The sequence below is a fragment of the Phymastichus coffea genome, unplaced genomic scaffold, assembly GCF_024137745.1.
Source record: "Phymastichus coffea isolate CEN01 unplaced genomic scaffold, Cenicafe_Pcof_1.1 PCOF00085, whole genome shotgun sequence".
Classification (NCBI taxonomy): Eukaryota; Metazoa; Arthropoda; class Insecta; order Hymenoptera; family Eulophidae; genus Phymastichus; species Phymastichus coffea.
In genome coordinates this window covers 834472-859526 of record NW_026706896.1, presented here as the reverse complement: position 1 = coordinate 859526, position 25055 = coordinate 834472, and the positions used below count along the sequence as shown (strand labels likewise).

At 43.3% G+C, this 25055-nt stretch overlaps 1 protein-coding gene across 2 annotated transcripts in view; it reads left to right on the top strand.

Moving 5' to 3' along the window:
* Positions 1-25055, top strand: part of LOC131668900 (alpha-2B adrenergic receptor) — a 35446-nt gene that overhangs the window by 5658 nt on the left and 4733 nt on the right. The window contains exons 1-2 of one of the 2 annotated variants that reach the window (XM_058943372.1): positions 15622-15906; positions 22090-22294. In XM_058943372.1, the coding sequence (XP_058799355.1) occupies positions 22110-22294 (185 nt within the window). In that variant the 5' untranslated portion in view covers positions 15622-15906; positions 22090-22109. Of the gene's footprint in view, positions 1-15621; positions 15907-22089; positions 22295-25055 lie in introns of those variants that run through there. The other variant, XM_058943373.1, reaches the window with a different exon arrangement.

The window sequence follows — 25055 nt, the reverse complement described above, 5'->3', positions numbered from 1 at the left end:
TCTGGCCGGTGGATTCGTCGGTCGGAATATCACCAAGCGTATCTCCAAACTCGCCGATCGCTCGTACTTTTACACGCTAAGATTATGAAAAATTGACCGGCTCGCGGAACACCGTGTGTTTGTAAATAAAAACAAAAGTGGAGCACAGGAGTAGTGTTGCCGCAAGGAAAGCGACAAAGTGTCGCGCGTCAGCGCGATGAACAATTCGAAGTAAAAAGGAGTCCATCGTCCAGGAAGTTAATCGGGAATTCCGGTGCGCGCGATAAGACTTGCATACGCTACTTTGATGCATTCACCCAATATCAAAGCTCCGGAGAAAGTGTGTATAATGCACGTATATATCGAGCAAAGAGATTGCGCGACTTACGTTTTGCTGTACCTGTGGTACCAACGCACCAGTCGTGGAATAGTTATATACAATGGAATTACGTCAAGGCACGAGCGCGGAAGTGTTGTTAGTTCACTTCGTTGCCAGGATCCACGTGGAAAATTGAATTCGAATCGCGTTGCTTTTTTTTATTGCGCGGTGTACAAGGTTGATTCGTAGAGTAGCCTTGGAGTGCCGTGATGTCTTTTTGACTATCTATAGGTTTCGTATCGGGAGTTTCGATTGTTCACTTTCAAAATGACTTTCAGCGTGACATTTCGATGTCTTGAAAAAAAATATGTCGTAGAATAGCAAGCTTTCGAAATCATCAATATAACCACGATAGCACTATTATAAATCGTTGATTCCTGTCCTATCATTCCAGGATCGCTATTTATTTATTTATTTATTTATTTTTTTTTTAAATAGCCGCGACGACTCATGAACGCGTTATCGCCGTGAAAAAATGATGCCAACTATTTGCCGTACGATTACGCTCGCGCGACACCGATTATCAACTGGTGGAGATTAATATAATCGACCTGACAATCGCGATACGTCTGCTTTTTCAAGTGATTGCTGTCAACGCACGAGGTACGATAACGAGAAGTGAGCTAGTACTTTTGTACTCGCTCGTCTTTTCTTTCGTTGGTTGGTTAAACTCGTCGACGCGGAGTGACGATCGAATTAAACCAGTCTGCTCGTAGTTGGCACGTTCCACTGACAATGGGGTCTCTCTCGATTCAAGTTCACCAAATTTCATTGGTCCGATAGGTGAACGTTTGCATCTACTCGATAATGTCTACAAAGACATTTAGCAACTATCGGCGGAGACACGTGTGACTCGACTGAAATATAAGGCCTCGCAATGACAGACGCCTAATCGAGCCTTTTGTTATTGTAGAGATGAAATTGAAAAAATTCCACAAGCGGATAAGTAACAACGTAAGTGGGAACTGGAGATTAAGAGTAAACGAGCGTGGAAAGTTGGAAGATCGAAAAATGTTTAATTGCATAAATTACGTGACAGCATGCAAGAAGACGCAGCGCAGCAGCAGAGTCTGGGTTTTAGATGAAAATAGATCGAGCTCACTAATGCGCCTCTAATTAGATTCTCATTGAAGTCTGTGTTAACCCAATAACAATCTCACCGTATGTGCGTCTGTCGCCCGTCACTGTTATTTACAAACTTGCGGTAATTATTTGCCACTATCCGTATCGACTTTGTCTCCGGGAGTCTGAGGAATGGAATATTTGTTAACGCAATGATTGTCAGCTTGGAAAGTGTCGACTGCTTGGACGTGTTAGGACAATGACGTAACATAATCTGTCGCGGTGTGTTAGCAAGTAAGATCGCGTGTAAGAGATACCGGTAGGATGAGGAAGGGGGAAAAAATTGATTTGAAGATTCTTAAATGGAAAACGTAGCGAGCGCAGTGCATCATCTCTATATTTTCCACGCGCGCGCAGCTTGCATTCGGTGCGTATTTACATTGGATCGCGTCTGCAAAAGCGACGATGATTCTCGCGCAAAAAGTGGGCAAATAAACTGTCAGACAGATAAGAGAAGCCAGACAGAACTAACGCACACTCGAGCGTGAGCGAGCGAGTTCCATTAGCCGTAGACCAACGAGCGGTCTAGTTAAATCGCAGCAGGTTGCCGCCGCGACGTACAGTACGGCTACAGCCGTCGACGAAAATTGACCACATGATGCAATATCCCAATTGACGATGACTTTATATATATATATATATATTTATATATATGTATGTATGTATGCAGCATCCCCTTTTTAAGCCTATTTATATAAACTAACCTGGATTCAATATCTCTCGCTCTGCTTTGGGCATTGAATTTTACGATATAGCAAGCCGCTGCAATTTTAATGTAATATGCATATTTGCCAAGAGATCTCGCGTAGTAATCCCAATTCCCACGGGTACACGTCCAGCTATAAGTCATTTTTGTTCTTATTATTTTATTTTTCAATAATATCAAGAGCTCGTACATAACGTGTAAACAGTGTGCGTGCTTCTGTATTATTGTCATTGGGCGATGCAACTATTTATCATCGCAAGTATTATCGAGCACTATTACACACGAATAAGGCGAAAAGAATGCATGGTAATGACGCGTACTTAATAATATTTCATTGTATTCTTCCTTGCAGCTTGTTAAACGCGTTTATTAACGCTGCCACCACTTGTCAATGTTATTAAAAGAAAAAATGAAAACAATAACAAGCATAATTATTAAATGATAATAACCGTAATTTCTAACAACAGTTAACAAGGCTCACTGAACTTGAGATAAAAAAATACCGAATTCAGCGTACAAAACACCGACTGTGTAACGAGTGATTGTAAGTTTACTCCGAGCGATTATTGGTTTCAGGGTAAAACGAAGCGAAAAAAATATTTGCTCGAGCGTAATCGAGACGCGGTCTTTTGCGTATCAGCTGATCTAAAAAGGAATCCTGAACTTTCCTTTGCGTTCAAAAGCACACCCATTTTACAGCACAATACATGTCGTCTCATTATCAAGCAAACGTAAACTTGAAGACTAATAAAATTTACTGCAGCACGAATGATTTACTAACGCAACTTTTCTACGGAACGATTTGATATACACATTTTCCTGCGCGAAAAGTGCGAAAGCCTTGCTACGCGTACATCGACGTCAAATTGTAAAAAAAATCATGTAACCGATGAGCCTTGAAAGCGACAGCGAAGAAATGGTATTGCAGTTGCAATATCGTCGCAGGGGATCCGAATAATATCAAAGACGAGTTACGCAACTGCGTGCTCTTTCCGCCTGCATGGACCAATTCGCGATAAAGTGCTATTAAAAGATCGCCATGCGTGCGTAAAAATGAAGGCGGCTATGAGGCGAACAATATCGTTATATGGCATTTCGCAATGTGCTGCAAGCGCTCTCTTCTTCAATTGCCGTGCGAGTGCCAAAGATTCTGATTGTTCCGCGCGGAGAGAGATTCGCGTACAGAGGTCACATTCAGTTCTTATCTGCCAGCTGAATTCCATCCGTGACAATTTTCAACGTTAGGATTTAGGTTTTCCAATTTTATCTAATGGCACGAGCTAAAGCAGCACATTACATGGCGAGAATTCCGCTCACGTGACTATGTGGAATGAATAATAACACGTGCGTGTGTAACGTGTCTGGGAATTTTGAAAAAAAAAAAAGAAAAGGAGCGACATTTTAAAGTAATCGCTGGGATTTAGAATTTAAATCACTTATATCAATTTAATCTTATAAATATGCAGAGAATTTTCTCTGCGGCGCACATTTTTATCAGCCTCAATTGTCTATTTATACGAATTTTGAATTTTAATTACGAAGAAAAAAATGGAGTTGCGCATACAATCTCCCGTAGCCGGATCGAAAGAACGAAGATTTGCGGGAAAACCTGTAATATCAATAGCTCCGTACGCACATTGAGATCTGTATCGCAACAGTGCAAACGCTCGTTTCCGACAATGAAAAATGGGAACCAATAAAACGACAGGAGCGTTCGCGAGCCAAAGTTATAAGGCGATCTTCGTGCCTGATTATTAATAACTCACTTGGGCTTGGATAACTGCACTCACAAATGCCCGATGGTTCGTTTTTCACGTAATCTTATCCAGCCAAGATTTTTCCTTCGTTCAGATTGTGCTTCTTGTTATACATTTATAGCGAGCGACGGCTATTATATTTGCTCAACGTTGCATTAACTATGTCAATGAGCCGCCGGCTGCTGCAAGCTTTCGTCGTTGTCATTCTTTTTTCTCTCGCAGCAGACACGGTATATCGTTTATTGTTGTCTCTGGCAATGGAACACGCACAATTAGCATGTACTCAGCTATCCGCTTGCTTTTACAGTTCATTAATTATCGAATTTCCGCGCGCGCTCATTTCCCATTACGCAAATCGAGGTTTCGCGCGCAAGCACTGCACAAATTATACTTCCACGGCGTCCAAGGCTTCTTTTCTCTGACTTGCGTTCATCGTAAAACTACTGCAACTGATTGGCGCGCTTCGTCCTTTTCTTTTCTTTCCTGTTCGTTAACACTTACGTCGATGTATATATTGTTTTTGTTTGTCCTCGAGATAAATTCGTGTCAATCATCGCCGTAGCCATGTCAAAGATTGAAGAGAAAGGGGTCAATTGCCAATCGCTCGTTAGCTTTGTTCGCCAAAAAAAAAAATTAGTGGAACGTGAAATTAGGAGGATCGATATACAGCGACACGGATACATGATCAAGTGCCGGTCATTCCGTTGTTTTTTTTACATAGAACTGTACTTTTATGGCAGAGTAAAGACAAGAAGAAAGAATCAGTGAGTTTTCTGAAAATCGTAAATATGAACGAACGAGGCACGTTTTAATGTCATCATTATGTTATTATGGTTTTCATTAAACTTTATTATTTACCGAAAATAATTGCGTACTAAAATTACACAATGACTTCTCCGAAAACAGCCGAGTTACCAAATTTTCATCATTCACTTTTATGAGCCACGCAATAAAATATATTTCCCACTCAATACCGTGCGGTTTAATTATTTCTTTCTCAACGATAATATTTTTAAAATAAAAAATTGCAATCGGTTAAAATAGCGTTCATTAGCGTGCGTACAGCACAATTGATAATATTTCTAAAAAATAATAATGAAAGCAAGTTAGGATTGATAATTCCCTAACGTACCAAAAAAATGGAAGAAAGAAAGCCACGCTTGATATTTTCCACTTATTAGACGCCCATGTCGACAAATATATAGGCTTTTTGTGAGAAACAGTGTCGCCTCCTCGTTTGCACGTACTTTAGCCGCTGCGGTCAACGCTGCATAATTATACATTTATCTGACGAAATGACGAGCCTCGTTTGTATTATATACCTACACGACACATTTTAAGTTTCGACATTATTACTATACGGTCTCGCCTTCTCTTTTTTATCTTCCTGGGGCTTTTTCCACGTTTTTGTAACAAGCGCTAATAATTAAATACTAAAGGTGTAAGTTGACGTGACGAGACTTGTTGCGTTTGATGATTTTTTTAAACGGATCTGCAAAGTTCCGCACTATCGTATACTTACACTTGTCAATTTTGCAGTAGTTTTGCAGCTTACGTTCATTTTCAAATGACTTTTCCCACTCTGGGAGCTGAGCGGTTCAACGAAAATAATGAATACCTGAAAAACAAAAATATATACGCGTGAATCATTAGATATACACATAACGAGGATGAACATTCGTCACGATACGTGTGAAGTTGTTAAATAGTCGAATAATTAACATCAATTTCTAGTGATTTCCCCATAACAGGTGTGACATCACATTATTTATACTATCTCGGCACGCGGTGACTAGCGAAAAAATCCAGGCGACTTTTCAAATGTATTCATCGTCGCTACGATGCGTCAGTGCACCGAAGTCCTGATGATGTGTGGCCGACATTCAAATAAAAAAAAAAAATCGCGGCAAATTACTATTAAAATCGTTCCTTTTCTGCCTCGTCATTCTCGCAAAGGATATACTTGAAAACTCGCAGTTTTTACTCAGCGCCTTAATACAGATACGTGGAAAACTCAAAGAAGCTGAAAAATCATCTAGAATTTTCACGTGCTCATGAAGAATGATTTCGCACAAAACGCATGGAGGTGTCAAGAGTTTGAGCAATCTTTAATTCGCCCGGTAAACTTTCAAAAATTACAAACGCTTTGTGCGCCTGCATGGGCATTCCCGCGGCCGCGTGCGAATACCTTCTCGACTGTTTTTAGAACAATTAGTGCACTCGTATTAGTTCGCATTCCACGGCTAGTTTGCACAAACTCACGTGTACTCACGTGATGCATTATTATCTCTGTATCCTTCTCATATTTTCCCTTCTTTCTCTACGTGCGCATCACGTGAGCTGTGTTCTCTTTCCGTTATTTCTTCATATTTAATCAAGGGATTTTTTTTTCTTCCGTATAAGATTACTTGGAAAGTTCCAATTAAAGTAACCCCATTTCGTCGTTGCGCGTTCCATAAATTCCATAAGACACTATTGAGGTGCCGTAAAAAAACGGTACGCATAACTTTTTCAAACTTCATTACAACATCATTTATTTCCAATAGCGATATCAACATCTCGCGCGATTATTGCGCGTCATCACATTGAGAGCTGGCTTCTTTCTTCTTGCCGCCACAATAACGTACCTGTTACACCTAAGCTAAACGAGACGCAATGTTGTGGCCGGCGACGTGCCGCAAGATGAATATCTCGAGCAAGAAAGACCAAGTAACTCTTCCTCCTACCTCTCGGTCTCTTTTAGTTTTTCCGCAAATTACTTGTTGCACCCGAAGAAGCGAACAAAAAAACTACACAACGCGTCATTGAATTTTTGCAATAATCATTATTTTCGTCTCCTCGCGCAAGCATATGAGAAGCAATCTTCCCGCGAGTATTTTAAGAGCGTCATCTTAAATAAAACCGATGACTTCTGAATTGTACTTTACCGATGTAGGTAGGTAGTTCCCCGAAGAATCGATCGATGAAAAACAAATCGCCAAACAGGTGCTAGGTAAAAACAGGAAACGAGCGTGCATTTATCGCCACGCGCGTAATCGCAGAAGCTCGCTCGAAGCTCCTTTATCGCTGGCCAACGGCCAGGCGCGGAGTCTCATGTGACATTCTTCCGTATCCATACGCACATTGAAATATCTTTTTGCCGATAAGATCCGAGCCGTGATTACGCATTTTTCTCATTGAGATTTTTGCAATAGGGAGCGAGATTTCAATGGAGAAAAATTGGAAAGCGATAAGTTTGGTGCGTTTTTTTTTAAGCGCAGTTTGAATCTTTTAGAGCTCGTAACGTATCCTGATACTTTAAAGCAGGCTTCACCGTGTCTTACAAGCGTAAACGAATGTATCGCATCTGTCGCTTATAAAGTTTTTCTTAATTGCATTTCTTGTTTTGTCCACGGGTAATCGAGCTCCCGACGTGATGCTCTTGCTTTACACAAGTTGCACCATCAACATCACGTTCTGCCGTTTGATTAATTATCATTAATTATCATTAATTATCATTAATTATCAGTCGCACAAGCTCGCTAAAGCTACCGCAGCAGCGAGTATTTGCGCAGCTTTATACGTTATCAAGCACAACGTTAGCCGCAACTTGAATGGCCGATCGTTCGTGCGCAAACAGCACGGCTCGCTCGCGCACAGCGTCATGTCTCGAGCCGAGAGCCTCGAGCGAGCAAACGGATAATCGGGTATCCTGCGCGACGCGCAAATAACTTATGTCGAGAACAGAGCGCAGAAAGAAGAACGGAGCTCCACTCGACAACGCGGGCTCAGCGCTACTCGAGATGTAGAGCTCCTCTCGACGAATGTCATGCTCGTGTGGGTGTCTATGATGCAACGTGCGCCGCACCATGGGTTTTCATCTGGTTGCCCCCACGCCCCTTCCAGCTTTCTGCGTCTAAAGATAGCGGCGTGAATTTTCGACGGGCTATTTATAATAGGCTAACTTGTCGCACCGGATACACATCATCTTTTCAATACAGGTAAATACAGAGGAATCCCGCCCGTAATAAGCCTCTATTATATATATTTTTTAGGCCAACTTCCGCCAGGACAAAATATTACGCGAGTATACGCGTGAAGGCCTTGACGGCATAACGACTTTTTGAATGAATCACCGTATTTAGTGTACGTGTATTTTTTTTTTCTTTCTTCTGTTGCTCGTTTCTTATAATTTATAGTACAATTTGCGTAACAACACGCGTATTTGACAACGAGACATGAAAACGATATTTTGATACGTATAAACAACCGATAAGAGGCGTACGCGCTCACGAGAGGTTCCAAAGGTTTGTTTTAACTTTTATCGTCGTGAGTCCAAATCATCCACGCGCACGTAGGCAACACAATCAAACAATTCAAATTTTTATAATCCTGAATTGCATTAATTTGCGCGTCAAATTATCCGAGAATAAAATAAAAATCCGATTGTTGTGCCGCAAACGTCCGAGTTATTGCCCTGAATATGAACTCTACTTTAAAAGTAATACAAAAAATCAATTTATTTTCTTTGGATAATCATTATTTCAGATTTACGTAAACATGGGTTGTATTGTAACTACTTCATTTCAGCCACTAATTAATTAATTTCCCCTCATGGAATGGCCTGCTCCAAAGTATGCCGAGTAAACCGTAAAAGCAAAAGAAAAAAAAAGTCTAACCGGATCTCCAAAAACAAAAAGGCACGATCAAAAAACAGTAAAGCACGCCATTACAGCAAGTACAGTAAAAACGTAGGCGATCCGCCAAACAAAAGGCATGTTAGCGTATGCTGCGAGGCCGCGATATTTCGGCGGGCATACGGGAGCTTCGTCATCGCTACCGGTATAGGCTAACGACGAGCGCAATTTGTATTCCCGCGTGCAAGTGTACCTTCATTATACATCTCGCTAAGTACGCTTTTTTTTTCTTCCCGTGTGCGAACCACGAAACGTGTATCGAATGTCAGTTCGGCGACTCCTGCTTCCTACAGTCTGTTTTCTTCCTATTTTTTTTTTTTTTTTGCGATGGCGCTTCGTAATTTTTGTTTTTTGTTCGTATCTTTTTACTCGTTCGAGAAAAAGTCCCGTGCCAAATACATTATGTGTTTTTTTTTCGATAATCCTGATAAAAGAAAAAAAAGATTGAAATGAAAACAGAAACGAAGCATTTGTCCGCGGGAAGCCCATCGGTGTAACGAAAAATTTTCCTGTCACACATCGCATCAGCACACAATAGGCACGAAACAAAATAATATATCCCGAGCCCATTTGTGCTTATACACACCTGCGCGCATAACTTGATATTGTTGCTTGCACGCGCGGCGAGCGAGCACTTGCGTTTTGCATTTTCGGCGCTCGCACGCGCGTCACACGCGTCGGAAGTTCTATTTTCGCGAGATACTAACGCAGAGCATTGTCTGTCTGATTGTCACTCTCGCACTCTTTGAATTGCGAAACTTTTCCAATATCGATTGCGATGCACGCGATTGAGAACGCACACTTTGTAATTATATGCGCGCTGCGGAGAGTATCACTTTGATTTGACTGCGAAGTGATTAGATTTGGATCACTGATTATCGTTGGTCAAACTTTTGCTGGCTCGAGTTTAGCCGTTTCAGTGTCATTCAACGGCTGTATTGAGGCTTTCGATTCGCAATCGTGCGAAAGGAAGAACATGAGGCAGTAACGCGGTAACGAGAATAAATGCCGAGATAAAGAAAATGCACAGCGTATATCTTGATTTCGAAGAACGAGCATTGACGATATCACGATCCGACAATCCGGTGAGCTATTCACAGCGCCGTCACAATAATCAAGTGAGCTGTCGGAGAAGTCATTGATCGAGTTCTTTTTTATAACCTCCAACAGGGGATAAAAGAAACATAGGCTTCGGCTCTGAAATCCTTGGGCAAAATGGGATTCTAACTCTCATAGCTATCGAAACTTGATAATGACTTGGGTCTATATTTCGAAGCGCTGGCAAATCCAAGTGGTCGATAGTGGGAAAGCAGACTCAACTTGGAAATTGTGTCAATGGTTCGCTCTTTCGGTTTGTTTTCCCATCTCTGTTTATAATTGAACGCTTCGCGCAACTGATACTAATGAATATGTGTGTGTGTGTGTTTCTACATGCACGATTTGAAATCGGTCAGACCCCACTGGAAGAATCTTTTCATTCGCAGTGATTCATCCACCGTGTTTCTTTCTTTTCTTTTCAAAACAAACAGCAAACTCTTGTCAACTGTTGCAACTGACGTTAGCCAATTACGAAGTTAGCGAGGAAATTACCGAAAATGTCATTATCTCAACCGAGTAGACTAACGAGTTCGCGTATCAAGGGGTTGTGCAAGTGTCACAAACTTCGACCCACATAACAAACTGCCGCGCGTCGTCGTACGCTTTACTTTCTCTCCGCGAGGCACAGCCAGAGACGGAAATAAACACTGGCGCGCGGTTCGGAGCACGGCGAGCGCTTTGCATGCAGTGCCACCGATTTCATACTCTCTGCGCCCAGGAGAGAGCGCGCGACATGAAACTTCTGCGATTGCGTTGCTTAAGCTTGGAACGATTGGAAACGGCCTGAAACTTGACAAGAGTATTATTTGTCGATTCGTTGCGCTCGTTTTTCTTTTGGTCTGAGAAGAATCAAGACGACGATTCAGAAATACCCGTGATAAATCATTCGATGAATGTAAACATGTCGAGCATCCAAAAACTTTTCCCGTCGAAATCTATATTGGAGCAATTGCCGTGATTGCCGTGTATATGTTCCACGTGCTCCTACTAATCTCTCCAACTTGCTATGGACTTGGAACTCCATTTGGCCTTATCAACATACTAAAACGACTGGGCAACGGTATTGCAGTAGCAATGACCCTTGAAAACATAGCCGATGCCCTTGCGCAAGCGTAGGCCGGGAAAATTCGTTCTATGTAGATCCCGATTTCTTTCACGCCAACGCGATAGAAGCGTTAATCACCAGGATCGCGCGTGTTCACGAACATCGCGAGAATGCCAAATGTAACCAAAGTGCCTGTAGAATGACGATGAGAGCTTTCTGGCTTGCGTGTTCGTTGTCTCGTAGAGAATTCGTTACGCTGACTTGCGAACGCGAGCGAGAAGTGTAACCGCGCAATTGCACGCGCGATTGAAGCTCGGAAACCGGATAAATCGAGCGCGACATCGACACACGTGTGTCGCTTGTCATTAAGGCCGGCCGGTTATTCGAAAAACTTTCCTAGAACCAATTTTCATGCTCGCGCCGCAAGAGGCAAGAGAAATATCCGCGCGCGGACGCTTCTTGCTGCTACGACCACGTCTTCCACTAGACCTGTCGATTTGACAATCGCAAAGTGCCTTGAGCGTTTTATTAGAGGGCCTTCCGCGCTCAATGCCTCTTTGCGATGCGCGCTTACGCGCGGCCAACGCCGTGTAAACAGCGCGAGCGGAGAATGACGTGTAAAGGTTGATCCGCGTTGGAGGATTTTACGGGCAGGCCGACCTGTTACGCGTACATTTTTAACAAGACGCGAGCGGAAAAAAGCTTTTTCGACGGAAGCTGCGGTTCGGCTTTCGATTCGCTGATTTGTAGTCGAACGCCACCATATACGTCAATTGCGTCGTTGGAGTTTATTAATACCGTCATCAATGCGCCGAAGTCGAGCTATAGCCTCGTAATGGCGAGTTTATTTTTAAAAATGGTTTTTAGTGGAAAACGACATACTCGTTTGCGTTGTAACCTGTTGTCTTAAAAAAAGCCGCTCGAAGATACTCGTCCGAATCGTTGAAAAATTGAGAGCTTATTTTAGAGACTAATGTTGCATATTAACTGCCTCGATTTCCAAAGTTTCAGCAAAACCCAATGACACATAGGCATGCCAGTTAGTCTTATCTTTCACAGCCGACATGCGGATAACTGACAGGTTGCGGTAACTCTGCACGAATGGTACGTTAAGGTACCACGCAAGACCGGCTTATCATGATAAACTGGGAAATTTGGAATACTTACCAATTAGTATGTTTTATGTTCGTTGTATTATTTGTTTCTTTGTCAAATGTTTGTCAACTCATTCGGAGGGGGAGGGGGGTAGTGCCGCTCGTGCATTTTTTTGCACTGCTATCGAAAGGTCGATGCGCTTTATCACATTTACCATATCTGCCGAGTTAATCTTATCTTATACTTCACCGCGAAGTAAGCAGCTATTTTTTCGAATACCTTTGCAGAAAAATGAATTACCTACACCTGTTGTATTAGGAAAAAATCACATAGCAAAAAGCTTATTCAGTCCGTAAAACTCGAACTGGATGAAGAAACTAATGATAAGCTAGATCCGACCGTTACAGCTTTATTACAAGAGCGTAGCTAACTATTATGAGACTGGCTACTTTGAGATTCAACCCGATTTTTTTTGTAACTGCGCTCTTACAAGATCTTCAAACTTATTTCTGATTATTCCGAAAGTCCGATTTATTTGATTACGTGCGTTTCCATCACGCAGATGTATCCTGCGTCACGTTACTCTATATGTTCGCGATTCGTGGTGATGATAAGCGCAACCGTCTTTAATTATGTAAATTGAAGAGGCGTAACTAATTGTCGAAAATTGAAAAATCCATTAGGTAATTACCATTGTTTGCGGTGTGTGATGATTTATAGTTCTTTTATTATTACGGCTGAAAGAAGGTCAAAAATAAATGTATCTTCCTCGTTTTGACGATTTTTCCATGATGCCAAATGGAAACGTATCTGTGACAAAGTCTGTATTGCTTGATCGTTCTTGATCGTCGCGCATGATACGTGGGGTAATTATATCGGTACGCAAGTCAGCGAGTGTGCGTCGATGATGTAAAATTTTATTTAAAAAAAGTCATTGATAGCTTTGTTTTTCCATCGCTATTTTTCCTGTTGTTTGGCCGAGAAAAAGAACGAGAGAGGGAAAGAGTATTTTTCTCTCGTTTGCTATCCAATTTTGAATTGTCACCATTGGTATTGCCAAGTGTTTGACCCGAAAAGGCATATAATCAGCACTGACGCGAAAATATTAAAATTCTTCTAAATGACAATTAATTTGCATGAACGTTTAATTAGCGTGCTCAACGACAGCTGACAAGCGAATGTTTCAGATTTTACGTACGGGAAAAACAAGAGAATTAAAAGAAAAAAGCACGCACCTGGTCTCTCTGCAACTCTTTTTAACGAAACATCAACGCAGACAATCAATTTGTTCGTCTGCTAGTATAAACGCCTATATCCCAATAAGTTTTTCGGGCAGCGCACTCTATCAGCGGGCCCGTCGCCCGCGTCGCTCGACGCAAACACACGCCTACACGCGAGCCGCGTTTGACGAGTGTCAATCAGTCAAGTCGCCGGCCACTCTCTCGTAAATATTTTCTTCTCAATTCTTCTGCGCGGCGTAACCTTCGCTCGCTTTTAAAGCCGAGGCTACGCGCGTAGTCGCGGCTTTTCGTTGATATGACTCGTCTACAAAACACAAGCTCGCAACCGTGCTGCCCGGCTTATGCGGACCGTTACTACTGCAAACCGACTCGTCAAGTTCGTTGCGAATTTCTTTACTTTCCGAATTTCGCGTGACATTGGTCAACTCAACCTAACCCATTGGTGTGTAAAAGTACTGAACGCGCCGTCTTAAAATATATGAATGAAAATAAGTATATGTGGTAAGATGTTCACCGTAAACAAACATTACGCAACGAATGGCCGAATTTTCAAAACCATCAGTTTGTTAGCTACAACAGACGTATGCATGTGAATCGCGGCGTCGTGAAAAAAAAAAAGATTGAAGCTCTGTTATCAACGACCACACCTTAAGTTTGCTATTCAAAAATCCGCACGCCACGAGTTCCCAGTAAAGGAACCTTAGATGGGAGTCGCGAGAAAGCAAAAACTTGGGCAGAAAATGGCGAGACACAAGTAACGGACGATTAATTCAGACGAGACCCACGAGGTGAGCGGTCAAAGGTCAATAAGGGACTCATACGGTCAAGACAGACACAGTCGGCGCGACCGAATAGCAGTTAGCGTGACAATAATTCCAGAGAGCCATGCCGAAGAGTCCGACGAGCAGACACGAAACGAGATGCTCGTGCGTTCAATTGCGATCGCATTCCACTACAGTTAATTGCAATTCATTGTCGCTCATTGTCAATTCTTCATCGGTAACAAGCTCATCGTCTGCCCAAAAGAGAGAAGTTCGGCACGAGTGTGGCGCAATCGCGCTCAATCGCGAAACTTCCAAACGGGCGCTTGTTAAAAGCTCAGACTCCTATAGGAAAATTCCGAGTCGGGCAGCACCTAACAGCCGAAGCAAGTGAGTGAGCGGTATCGATCGGTTAATGAGCGCTTAAGCATGCAGCCGTAGCCGTCTGCGTAAGTCGTACACACTTACACACTTACACTTACGCAGCGCGTTCGTTTTTTTTTCGTCTGTTGGCCGCTGCGGGGAAATTCCCTGTTATTGTAGCCGCGTATATTGCTAATTAATTCGAATAGGTGCGATGGCCGAAAGGAAAATCACGACGTTTTCTTCTCAGCCGAGTCTCAGGTATAATTGATTTCACATCCGTCATGGCTACTGTAAGTTGTTTTGGCGCGGATCTTGCAACTTTCATACTGCTGTTGGCTGCAGTTTGAAATATAGGTTTCTGATTTATCTGGTTATAGACGCTAGCAACAACGCTTCAGACGCATAGTTATTATTGATTACGGATCGACGGCCCGCTTTAAATAATGAACTCGCCGAGTGTAGATGGTACGGCGGATTGCTTTCTTGTTGATCGGTCTAGCTTCTCTCGTGCCCTGAAAAATAAGTGTTCTATTTGGTCGATGTGACGCCGGCATCCAGACGACTCTGGTAAATAATCTGAATTTCATGAATCGACCGACTTGCACGAGCCATCGAGCTTATTGAACTTAATTGAATGTGCAAATGGACTTGCGTCGAGCACAAAAATAAAGAAAAACACTTTTCGAGCTGTCTAGCTGCCCGAGCTCTTTAGCGCACGAAGAGATTTGCAGGAACCGCGGTAAACAAAACAATTACGAAGATGCTGTTTGCCGGCGAACACTTCTCACGCCAAAGCTCTTCTCGGCCACGCTGAACAACATCATTAAGAAGATAAAAACCGACAAATCATGCTCCGTTTTTGACGTTCGGGTATTGGAGACCAATTGAAATTTAAAGTGTCGAGCGCAGCGATATAACGGCACGCGCAGCGGCGGTCGACACCACGACGAAAACAAATAGTCAAAAGTAAGATAAGTAAGGAAACGTGGGCAAACTGCAAATGAAGCAGGGGGTACAGAACGATCCAACGTGAAGCGCGCGTCAACGGTGTCGTAGCCGATTAATCCAATTGCAGTTGAGTTCGCAAAAAATGTGGCCATTTCTCGAGGTGCAGCAGCATCCTCGTTGCCCCCTTGTCGTATGCAAATTTGCGCCACGGAAGCCGCGTGCGAGTGAAAGTCTCGCGTGTGCGCGCAGGCGAAAGAAAGAGCGAGAAAGAGAGAGAAATTGGAGAAGAGCTCTCGGTGACTTTATCTGCTCCCGTGGCGGCGGCGGCGCCGCCGCGAGTTGAGGCTTCGGGCGCGCGTCCGTGGTGGGGGCGTGGATAAGAGCACGCGCCAAGCGATTTTATTGCAACGATGCCGACGCGCCGGCCACAGTCGACAGCCAGAGAGTTTCGAGTTCAGTGTCCGTGTAGACGTGCTGCCAGTAACAACCGTATCACGCACAGCGCTGCCGACTTTTTTTCCTTTTCATTTGAACGTTCGCATGGATCTTCTGCTCCGAGCACCGCGAGTCTTTCTTCCAGTGATTGTTATGCCTGAGTTTTGTGCGTGCTTCTCCAAGTTTTGAGCCGTTCTACAGTTGTGCGAAAAATATTCAAAATACTTGGTGCTTTTTTGGGGTTTCGTGTTTGAGACCGACACCGATGTGCTGCTGTGCGCTTAAAGACTGTTAAAAGGTAATTTGAAGTTGGTCGATCGGCTGCTGGCGCTTTTTTTGTTAATCTTTGGAGCTTGCAATTTGTAATTTTACACTGATCGATAATGCTCGAGAGTTTTGCCAGCGGAGAGCTTTCTAAGTAGTAAAAGTGTCAACTCATGCGAAGCCTTTTGGCTTAGAAAGTTAATAATATCGGATGTAATTTTTTCCTTGGATTATCGTAATCTTACGATTAATCCAAAATTGAAACTCCAAAAAATTTATACGTTGATGTGACGAGTTACTTTCAAGATTGATGATATTCTCTGGGTGAACGACCCAACTGAATATGATTTAGTGGAAGTCTTAAAAAATATATTTTAACGTATATTATTGCTCGGAAAAGTAGCGTTTAAAATTAGGTACGAATAACCGAATTTTGGCGCTTTTGTAGTCAAACTTATTTATAATTTCTCTGTCTAGCTAACTTTTTCTTGTTGAATCCTGTGTATGCATTTTTCGTTGAATGACTATTCAGTTTCGATACATTATGCCACCCGCAAAATGCCAAAAAAAAGTTTTTTGACACAAACATGGGAAAATTATGCGAACGTGTGTGTAACACGTAACCAGCGTTGATAAGTTATTTATTTCGAAATTATTCTTCACATTTACAAACGCTAACTAAGAGTGCGATAAATATTTAGCGAAGTTGTCAAGTTACAAGCTACTCACTCCAGCTATTCAATTATATCATATATATGAAGTTACTTAGCAGGAAAGTAGTAACTCGAGGGAACCGTTATCGTATTCTTTTCTTCCCAAAATTGATGAGAAAAAATCGCTCGCTCTATTTCGATTATTATCATTCACTTGCTCAAACAATAATGCGATTCTCAAGTGCACACTCAGCCAACGTGAATCGAAAATGTGTGCAGCATCTGCAATAGGCATTAACAGTCGAGTTGCATACTATCCAGTGAAATAGTCAATTTGCAACATGTCAACATATAAACATGTTCGCCTTGTCAATGAACTTGATGCAGATATACGAGCGACTATATCTCACTTCTCCCCCGTCGAGCTTTGGAAAATCACATTTAATTCTGGTGATTCTTACTCAATTATCTTCTCGGTTAAAATAACTAAACATTTTATTAATTTTACGAAATAAATGTGTTAAGTGACTCTTAAAAAACATGTCTCACAGTTATCTCAGGTCCAGAGATCAAAGGACATTTCACCTAGAACGCTCGAGAAAACGCAGACCTCCATTGCGTGCAAACTGTCGATGCACTTTAAAATTTGCACACTTACAATCCAACGAAAATGAGCTCGTTATGCGATAGACCAAATAATTAGCGACCACGACCTTCCCGAGCTCTTTCTCTAGCTTTTCCGCCAGACGCGCAAATCCTTGGGGCGCGAGAGCCAAAGTCGCGACATAATTAGCTGACGGGATCTCGCCGCACGTTTGATCAGCGGCGTGCACGCGCTGGGGATTCGAGGTGGAACAATTCAAAGCAGTTACGTTCAGGTTCTGGACATAAGGCCATTCGCAGACCTGCTATTGATACGTTCGACGAGCGATGAAGAATAATTGTTTTACTTTCCGTTTTTTTTTTCTTTTTTTTTTTTTTTCGCTCGAAGCCACGCGCGTTTGCGCAAGCAAGAGATGCTCGCCCGCGAAAAACAGGAACTCTCTCGCGGGCGTCGATTCGTGACAGCGAGGAGAATTTTCGCGTAAAATTTTTAAATACGTCGTCGCGGCGAGCTCCGCTTGACATTATTTTTAGATGTGTCGGTCAGCTCATCATCGTATATTTACCGAAAACAAATCGCGCGTTTCGACGACTGGACGACGCGGCACGGACGAAGAAAACACAACGTCGCCGCGCGCGTAAGCATTTGCGTGTATTTGAATAAACTCTTGTTTTTCCTCCGTGCGTGCTAGTTACATTATTAAGCTGTGGGCTAAACGTAGTCGGTAATGAAGCACTTTGAATATATATCGTTGACGGTACGCGGCGATCGCTCGTCAATCAAATTTTGCTCGCACCGCTCGAAATTGAGAAACAAAACACCCGCAGAGTCATCGCTTCCGTAAAATGATAATAGTAGTGTAATAAAACTTATCAGCTCGAGTAGAGCTTTGGACAATGAGCAAGCGCGACGCGCGGGCAGACATCGCGCGTGTCATCTACGCGGATCGTCACGCCGCAGTACAGGGCAGCGTCAGCTGTCACTCAGAGCTCCGCGTTTCGGTCTGCAGAGATGCCTGATTACGATTGTCACCTCTGGCTAATGGCGTCATCGGTCAAATCCATAATTGTGCTGAAAATTCCTGAAAACGTGCGTTTGACAGCGATTCGCAATCGACGGCATCAGGGAAAATCGAGCCGATGCCCTCGCTCTCGAACCTTTGTTCTCGAAACGGAGAAAAGAAATCGAATGTTCGCGATGAAAATGGTGGCGCGCGAGAAGGACGAAAGAGACGATATTCCGCGCGCACGCGCCAAACGGTCGCGGATGCGCGAAAGTGAAAAAAAAAACAAGGAAAAAAGAAAGGAAGAAAAATTTCAGGCCTTGACACGAGCTGTGTCATTGTTGAAAAATCTGACATGAGGCTTTTTTTACGTGCAGCTCGACGAAATGCGAATCGCATCGCTGCCGGTGGCGGTGTCTAACTTCTTCATCGGGCTGCACAGTCGAATAACGATCGCTATTTTCTTTTTTCTTTTCCTGTTGTGTGCGGCGCGTAATTCTAACAGTTCGCTGGGCTTGCATAATAACGTTACACGATCTGGCTGAATAGGATTTATGCTTTCTATGGACGTTGGCGCGTGGCACGATCCCGATAAATATCACATCGCGATTCGGCTGGCCGCGATCCAGCGAGCCAGCGGCTCGCGCTGGCTCGCGAGAGCAGTGCAGAGGGCGAAATGCACGCCTGACCTTTTGATACTCGCAAACACGTCGCTTAGGTGCATAATACTAAAAGCGCGCGCTCGACCGTTCGTGCCGCCGTAAAAGCTCGCATACTTCGTCGCGCGCTGTCCCTCTTTCTTCGCCGGAGAAAGAGAGAGCGTGTGCGTGTGTGTGTACATGAGCGAGAGAGAGGCAGAGCTCTTCCGCCCGATAAAACTGTCGCGCGTACGCGCAGACACGCAAATTTAATAATACGCGTGAGTAAGAAAGCTTTCCACCGGAGAGAGAAAGAGAGAGAGAGAGAGAACGCGCGTTCACGTGCACCTTGATATCGATACACCGTCGATGGCTTTCTCGCGCGCGCATCCTTGCCCCCGTTTAGCTTCTCCTCTCTCTCTCTCTCTCTCTCTCTCTCACACACACACACACACACGCGCGTGCACACACCCCTTTCTTCGCTGCCCTCCCGCGCGTGCGTTCGTAATTTTAGGCTTGGCTGCGGCAAGGTCGCGTAACTCTTCTTCTATCTGGAAATAAATCGCGACAGGCTGACGGAGATTGGGCCCTGGGATTGACACGTTGCTCGAGCTTGCAAACTTTTCCCGAGCCCCGAACTCGCACCCCGGCCGTTCGCTATATCGCGCGAAGAAAGGAGGCGTGACTCAACCGCCGAGCATGCGATCCCGATATGCCGCGGAGATAAACAGATTTGTTCGTACTGCCCCGCGCCAGTCGATTAATCTTTGGGCGTTTATTTGAATTCCGTAACCGAATCACATGACGCGATATGCGTGTAGGCGGCGAGCATGTTTGCGCAGTGTAACGCGCATCGATAACTGTCCGTTTATTCCACGCTCGGTCGCGAGCGCCCGACTCTCACGGAAATACGCGTTTTCGCTAACTAATAATCGGCGATCAGGCCATCGTTGCGCCCAATGAAAATTCAATCGGAGCGACTTTCCAAGAAAAATTAACGGCCGTTACCGAGGAAATACAACTTTCTAAAACTCGAGCGCCCATAATTGCATTTATTGTTTTCGCTCGCCACTGCGCTCTTCGCCAAACTGTCGATTAAGTTTCAGCAGACCTGCGAGTTAAAATTTACTTTCGACCGTAAGCTTCTCATTGATAATTGTCTTTGTTCCATTGCATATACGGTCGACATAAGAAATCGCCCCGGAAAAATATAACTAATGACTTGTACCGGGGGCAAAAACAAGATTCATCTCTCGATTCGCTGCATCAATTTCAAAGTCCGCTTGATTCTCCGAAGTGCTTAATAGCATATTTTTTTCATTGCATTCTTCGACCACCCACGTTCGGTTTAGCTATTGAATAACGCAACAATTCGCACTGCCGGAAAAAAAATGTATAAGCAATCGCGATTTTTTTCCTTTCCAACGTTGCCGTTTTAGTTGCATCTATCGCGAGTACAGTTGTCCTACCAAACTCCACGGGCGTCTTATAAATTGACGCGTAGCTGCACCTTCGCCCATAAAATATACACACACCTGCGTGGTGGCATCTTTCGTGCGATCGCGCTGTTGAGCAACACGAGCAGTATGTGCCCATTACAACACACATACTGCTTGCCGCACGATCAGAGGCACGCGATTATTGTTTGAAATATCTGCGCAGAAAAATGTAGGTCTCGCAAACTTGAACTAGTTATGCGGCGGAGAGGAGAAAAACAAATCGCTTTTCTGACTATAATAACAATAATAATAAAGAGCCCGCATCTTGTGCGAGACGCGGGCCAATCTTATAGCGAATGACCGAAATGAAAAAAATGCACGCTCATCAATTTATCATCCCAAGTTAGACGAAGGGAAAGTAACGTCCACGAAGGTGTCAAAATAATAATGACGCCCATATAGAGATGCTGTTTTTCCGACCTACGCACACCGCTGACCGCCAGCGGCAGCGAGCACGGTAGCGCAGGCTATAATTGGATTGCACTTCTTGCGTGCACACCTCCGATTTTCCCCGGAGGCTCGCGTCGCGTCGCGCTGTCTGATGAGAAGCTCGCCGCTGCGGAGCTTGACCTTATCTTTCTCTCTCTCTCTCTCTCTCTCTCTCTCTAGCTACGCGTAGGCGCTGCTCTCGTTTTCCGAAGCGAAGCCTTGTTTATTGCTTTTCAAACGCGTCTCGATAAAAATTATTAAGCTTCTCATCTCTATCCCTCACTCTCTCTCTCTCTCTCTCTCTCTCTCTCTCTGCCGAAGGTATCTATTGTGTCGTTAAATTATCGCGATGGCCATCAAAATATTTTTCCTCGAGATAAAAGCGCGAGTAAGAATTGTCCCCGGCGGACACTTACGAAACAGAAGCCGTTGCGTAAGTTTTGGCATTCTTCGCTGCTTAATGAGGCATTGAACATAGAAAAAGACAAGAATGAACTTTCAAGATCGTAGGTATGCAAACTCGTGTAAATGCAACACATGATGCTTTCGCGCGCGAGGCAGAGTAGGTTATCAATGTCAGTTTTTTTAGCATTTCAAAATCAACAATAGCAAACTATCTCATTGTTTGCTCGCCTTGGAAATGTACATGGCATTCGTATGTATACCACTTTGCAGTTTGCCGTGTGATACAAAACCGTTCGCTCTCGTTTGATTGAACCGACCGAAGTAATCACACTTTATTATCACTATTATCGACCATTGAAATCTAACCGTGGCGAAGTTGCAGCCTTCGATCTCAATTGTTTGCCACTCGAACGAAATCTCTCATCGTTCTTCTTCTTCTTTTACTTTTGTCGCCGTACAATTCTCTCATTCTTGAGTGTTATCTCGCGAGCGCGTGCAGGTATTCCATATCGATAAGCGACTATACTGTTACAAGCACCAGTATAAATCGTCGTGCGCGAATGAGTATCGGCATCAGATCGTCGGCTTGGTTTCGAACAAGACATGTGTAATTTACCTTGACGCTCCATTACAAGTGAGTAAACACGTCGATTGTAAGTTGCGCCTTGAACTTTGCTCGGCTAAACAATGCACGCAATTGTACAATGCGTTTTCATTTTTTCACTTTTCATTTTTTAGCTTTCATTTCTTTCCAAATCATTAGCTTTTATTTGGCGAGTAACATAAAAGTATTCCGGGCAGTCGTCTTGTTCTCTCGTGGACCCTGAATCGGCTGAAAATACATATTCCTTGCCGACATCGGCTCGATCCAAAGTCACGTTTCGTCAGATACGTCAATGAGAATCGATATAGTCACGTTTTCCCCTGAGAATGTAAAAAAGGTGACGTGCTCATGCTAAGCGTCTTATTTGTGTTTTTTGTTGCAGGAGCGTGCAATAATTTATGAATGGATGGCGGTTCGACGGAGAACGCGGGAGATGGATCGTCTAAGGATATGGGAGGTGTGGAAAGATGGGAGACCGATACAGCAATCGCAGCATGGTCGCTGTTGCTGTTTGGCTCGGTGTTGCTTAACGCCACCCTCCTTATCGCCTTTATGCGTCGACCAGGCTTGCGAACCATCTCCAACAGGTTGGTAAAGAAGCAAACGCCGACCTGATTTCTCTCGATTCGGCAGGAATGCCATTGATCGCGAACTTATTATAAAGCCGAGCTGCCCTTGTCCGTTGAAAATACGATTCTTTGGGCTTGCGTAACCGGCTCGCGCTAGCCGCCATCGAGGATATCCGTTAATACGCGCATACGTCCACTAACGGTTTCACCAGGAAGCGCGATGTAGCTTTTGTGTTTCTCTCGCGCTCACTCGGGACGAAACGATATATAAAATGATTTTACGAGCAAAACGTGAAAGCTGCTGCGCGCCTGCGTGAAGGGTTATAAAGAAAGAAGGCCACGCGCTGAATTATTATCGTTATATAAGTGGAAAGAAAGATATTTCGCGCGCGCGTGCGTGCGTGATTTTTAATTTCAACTGCGGAAAGATTTCAATGCTCGCTAATTTCGAAACGATTCTCACGTGTGACTTTCGATATTTTTTTTTCTTTCTTTTTCTGGCGTTTCTTGCGTTCTCGTGAATTTCACACGGGTTTCCAGGTTAAAGTTGTGTTTACGTATTTTTTCATTTCTGTCATTCGCATAATGGCTTGGGTTCCTTAAATAAAGTTGCCATTGCCTTTTGTTTTGTCAGTTTACATTGGCAGACGCGTAACAAAGTATTTCAGGTCGTAATTTTTTGTTGCTATAACGCGATAATTACGTAGCCGTGAACGGTGCACATTGGACATTTTGACACTGCGGAGCTCGCTAACTTCTTTTGCTTTTGCGTTTCGAACCGCTCGCTCGACTCCGAATGGCACCTGTTCAGGCCAAGTTTTTTACTAGCGCTTCGTTTTTTGCCAGTGTTTAGGAATACACGAATTAATTCACTGTAGTACATTTTTTAAATTTGTTCTTCGGAAACGACAGTCTAATCACCATAGCGCTTCTCTCTGCACCTCGTGTGTTCAGCTGTAACCAAACCTACTTTATTTCTAAATCAAATTAACAATCAAAGTCGAGTATAAAAGTATCAAGGTGATTATTTATTCAACTGGTTTTTTATTCATGTCGCCTTCCCGAGGCTCACATTATTTCTCTCTCAATTAAGTGTATTATAATGAAAAAAAGAGGCTGTCAATAATTAAGTCCGCTTTAAAGTTTTTTTTCTCCAAGCTCCAATAAACTTTGTATCTGGGCTAGAGGTTACGCTATTATAGCCAGTCATTGATTTTACGATTATTCATATATTAGCTTAAGTTTAAAAATAGTTTTATCTATATAAAAATCCCCGCCATTATAAGTGTGTCATGTCTATAAAGCATTGAAAATTATTTATGAAAGTTGTAATATTTATCATTAAATACGATTGAAATTGCATATTCAAGAGAAATTCTAGAAATGCATTTATTTCAATCCTACTCGTAAATTCTTTTTTTTTTCTTCGCTTGCTTTAATTTAAAGCGCGATGAATTTTTTCTTCTCTCCTTGAGTAAAACTGTAAAGTCAATGGTCATATCAATTACAACGATTGTCGCATTTGAAGCAGATTGAATGTCATTCTCTGCTGAATCTGTACATTATATCAGCATAATCAAGGCATTTTTTTAGCTTGACATTGAATGCAGTAGATCTAATTAAAAGAAACTCGTAGTAATTGCAATGTAAACGTTAAAAAAAGAAGAATCATCGTATTACACGTGAACCACATTATCATTCTATCTGCATATATCTGTAATGAATTCTATTTTCACGTGCGCTTGGATGTTCTGTTCAAGTGTCGCAAATCTCATGTTTCGTTCGTGAAAAGTAGTCCTGTTTTTGCATCGTCTGCACAGACGTCCGTGGTAGCACATCGGCTGGCAGTCAAATAAGAACGAATAAAAGGAAATGAATTGCCAAAGGGCGGAGATCGCTGATGTGCGCGTTTGCCAGAAGTAGGCCGAGCGAGTTCCAACTTTGGCTGCGCTGCGACAAAAGCACTCGAATCGAGTTTACGATTTGCGCTTCCGCGCGCAACGGCGCATTACATCCCCGGCGCGGCCCATGAAAATAAGGCTCTGGGGCAATAACAGTAGCAGGCAGTGAGCAATTGTCTCACTCTCCCTCCCCTTACTCTCCAAACGTACTCGAATCGTCGTCCCACTGACTTTTTCAACGAGTTCGCTGCTCCTTGGTGCTCACGCGAGTTTGTTGTGTTTGTAAATCGTGGGCATTGATCTTCGTGTTGTGTCGTGCCTTCTCGAAGTATTATTAGTTTGAAAATATTGCCGTAGACACCCGTGATAGAAATAATAATAGAAGCTGGACAAAATACGCGTTTCCGCTCCAGCTCGCGGAGCTTTTTACGCAAGAAGCAGAGGGAGAGAGAGAGAGAGAGAGAAAGTTTGACGGACAGCCATGCGCTAAAGTTAGATACAACCAATAGGCTGCGAAGGCTCCGCTGCTTTTGCGTTCTCGCGGCAAGATAAGACGACGGGAACTATATATGCTCGCTTTCGCTAAAAATACGGTATGTTAGTGTACCTGACCTCGGTCGCTTCTCCGGCACTATACTTTTTTTTCATATCTTGTTTTCTTTTTCTTCCGTTCTTTTTTTTTTTCTTGTTTTTGACAGAGAGAAAAATTTAAGAAAAGATACAATCAACGAAAAAGACTTCCTGCAGATAATACGTGTCGCGCAAAACTAAGGAAACGCGAATAAATACAGTTTGGGCGTTGCACGACCATTATGAGCGAGCTTTAACAAAGTTGTTTTCGCGTTAGTGCGCGTTTTATTTGCCGATGGTCCTTCGAG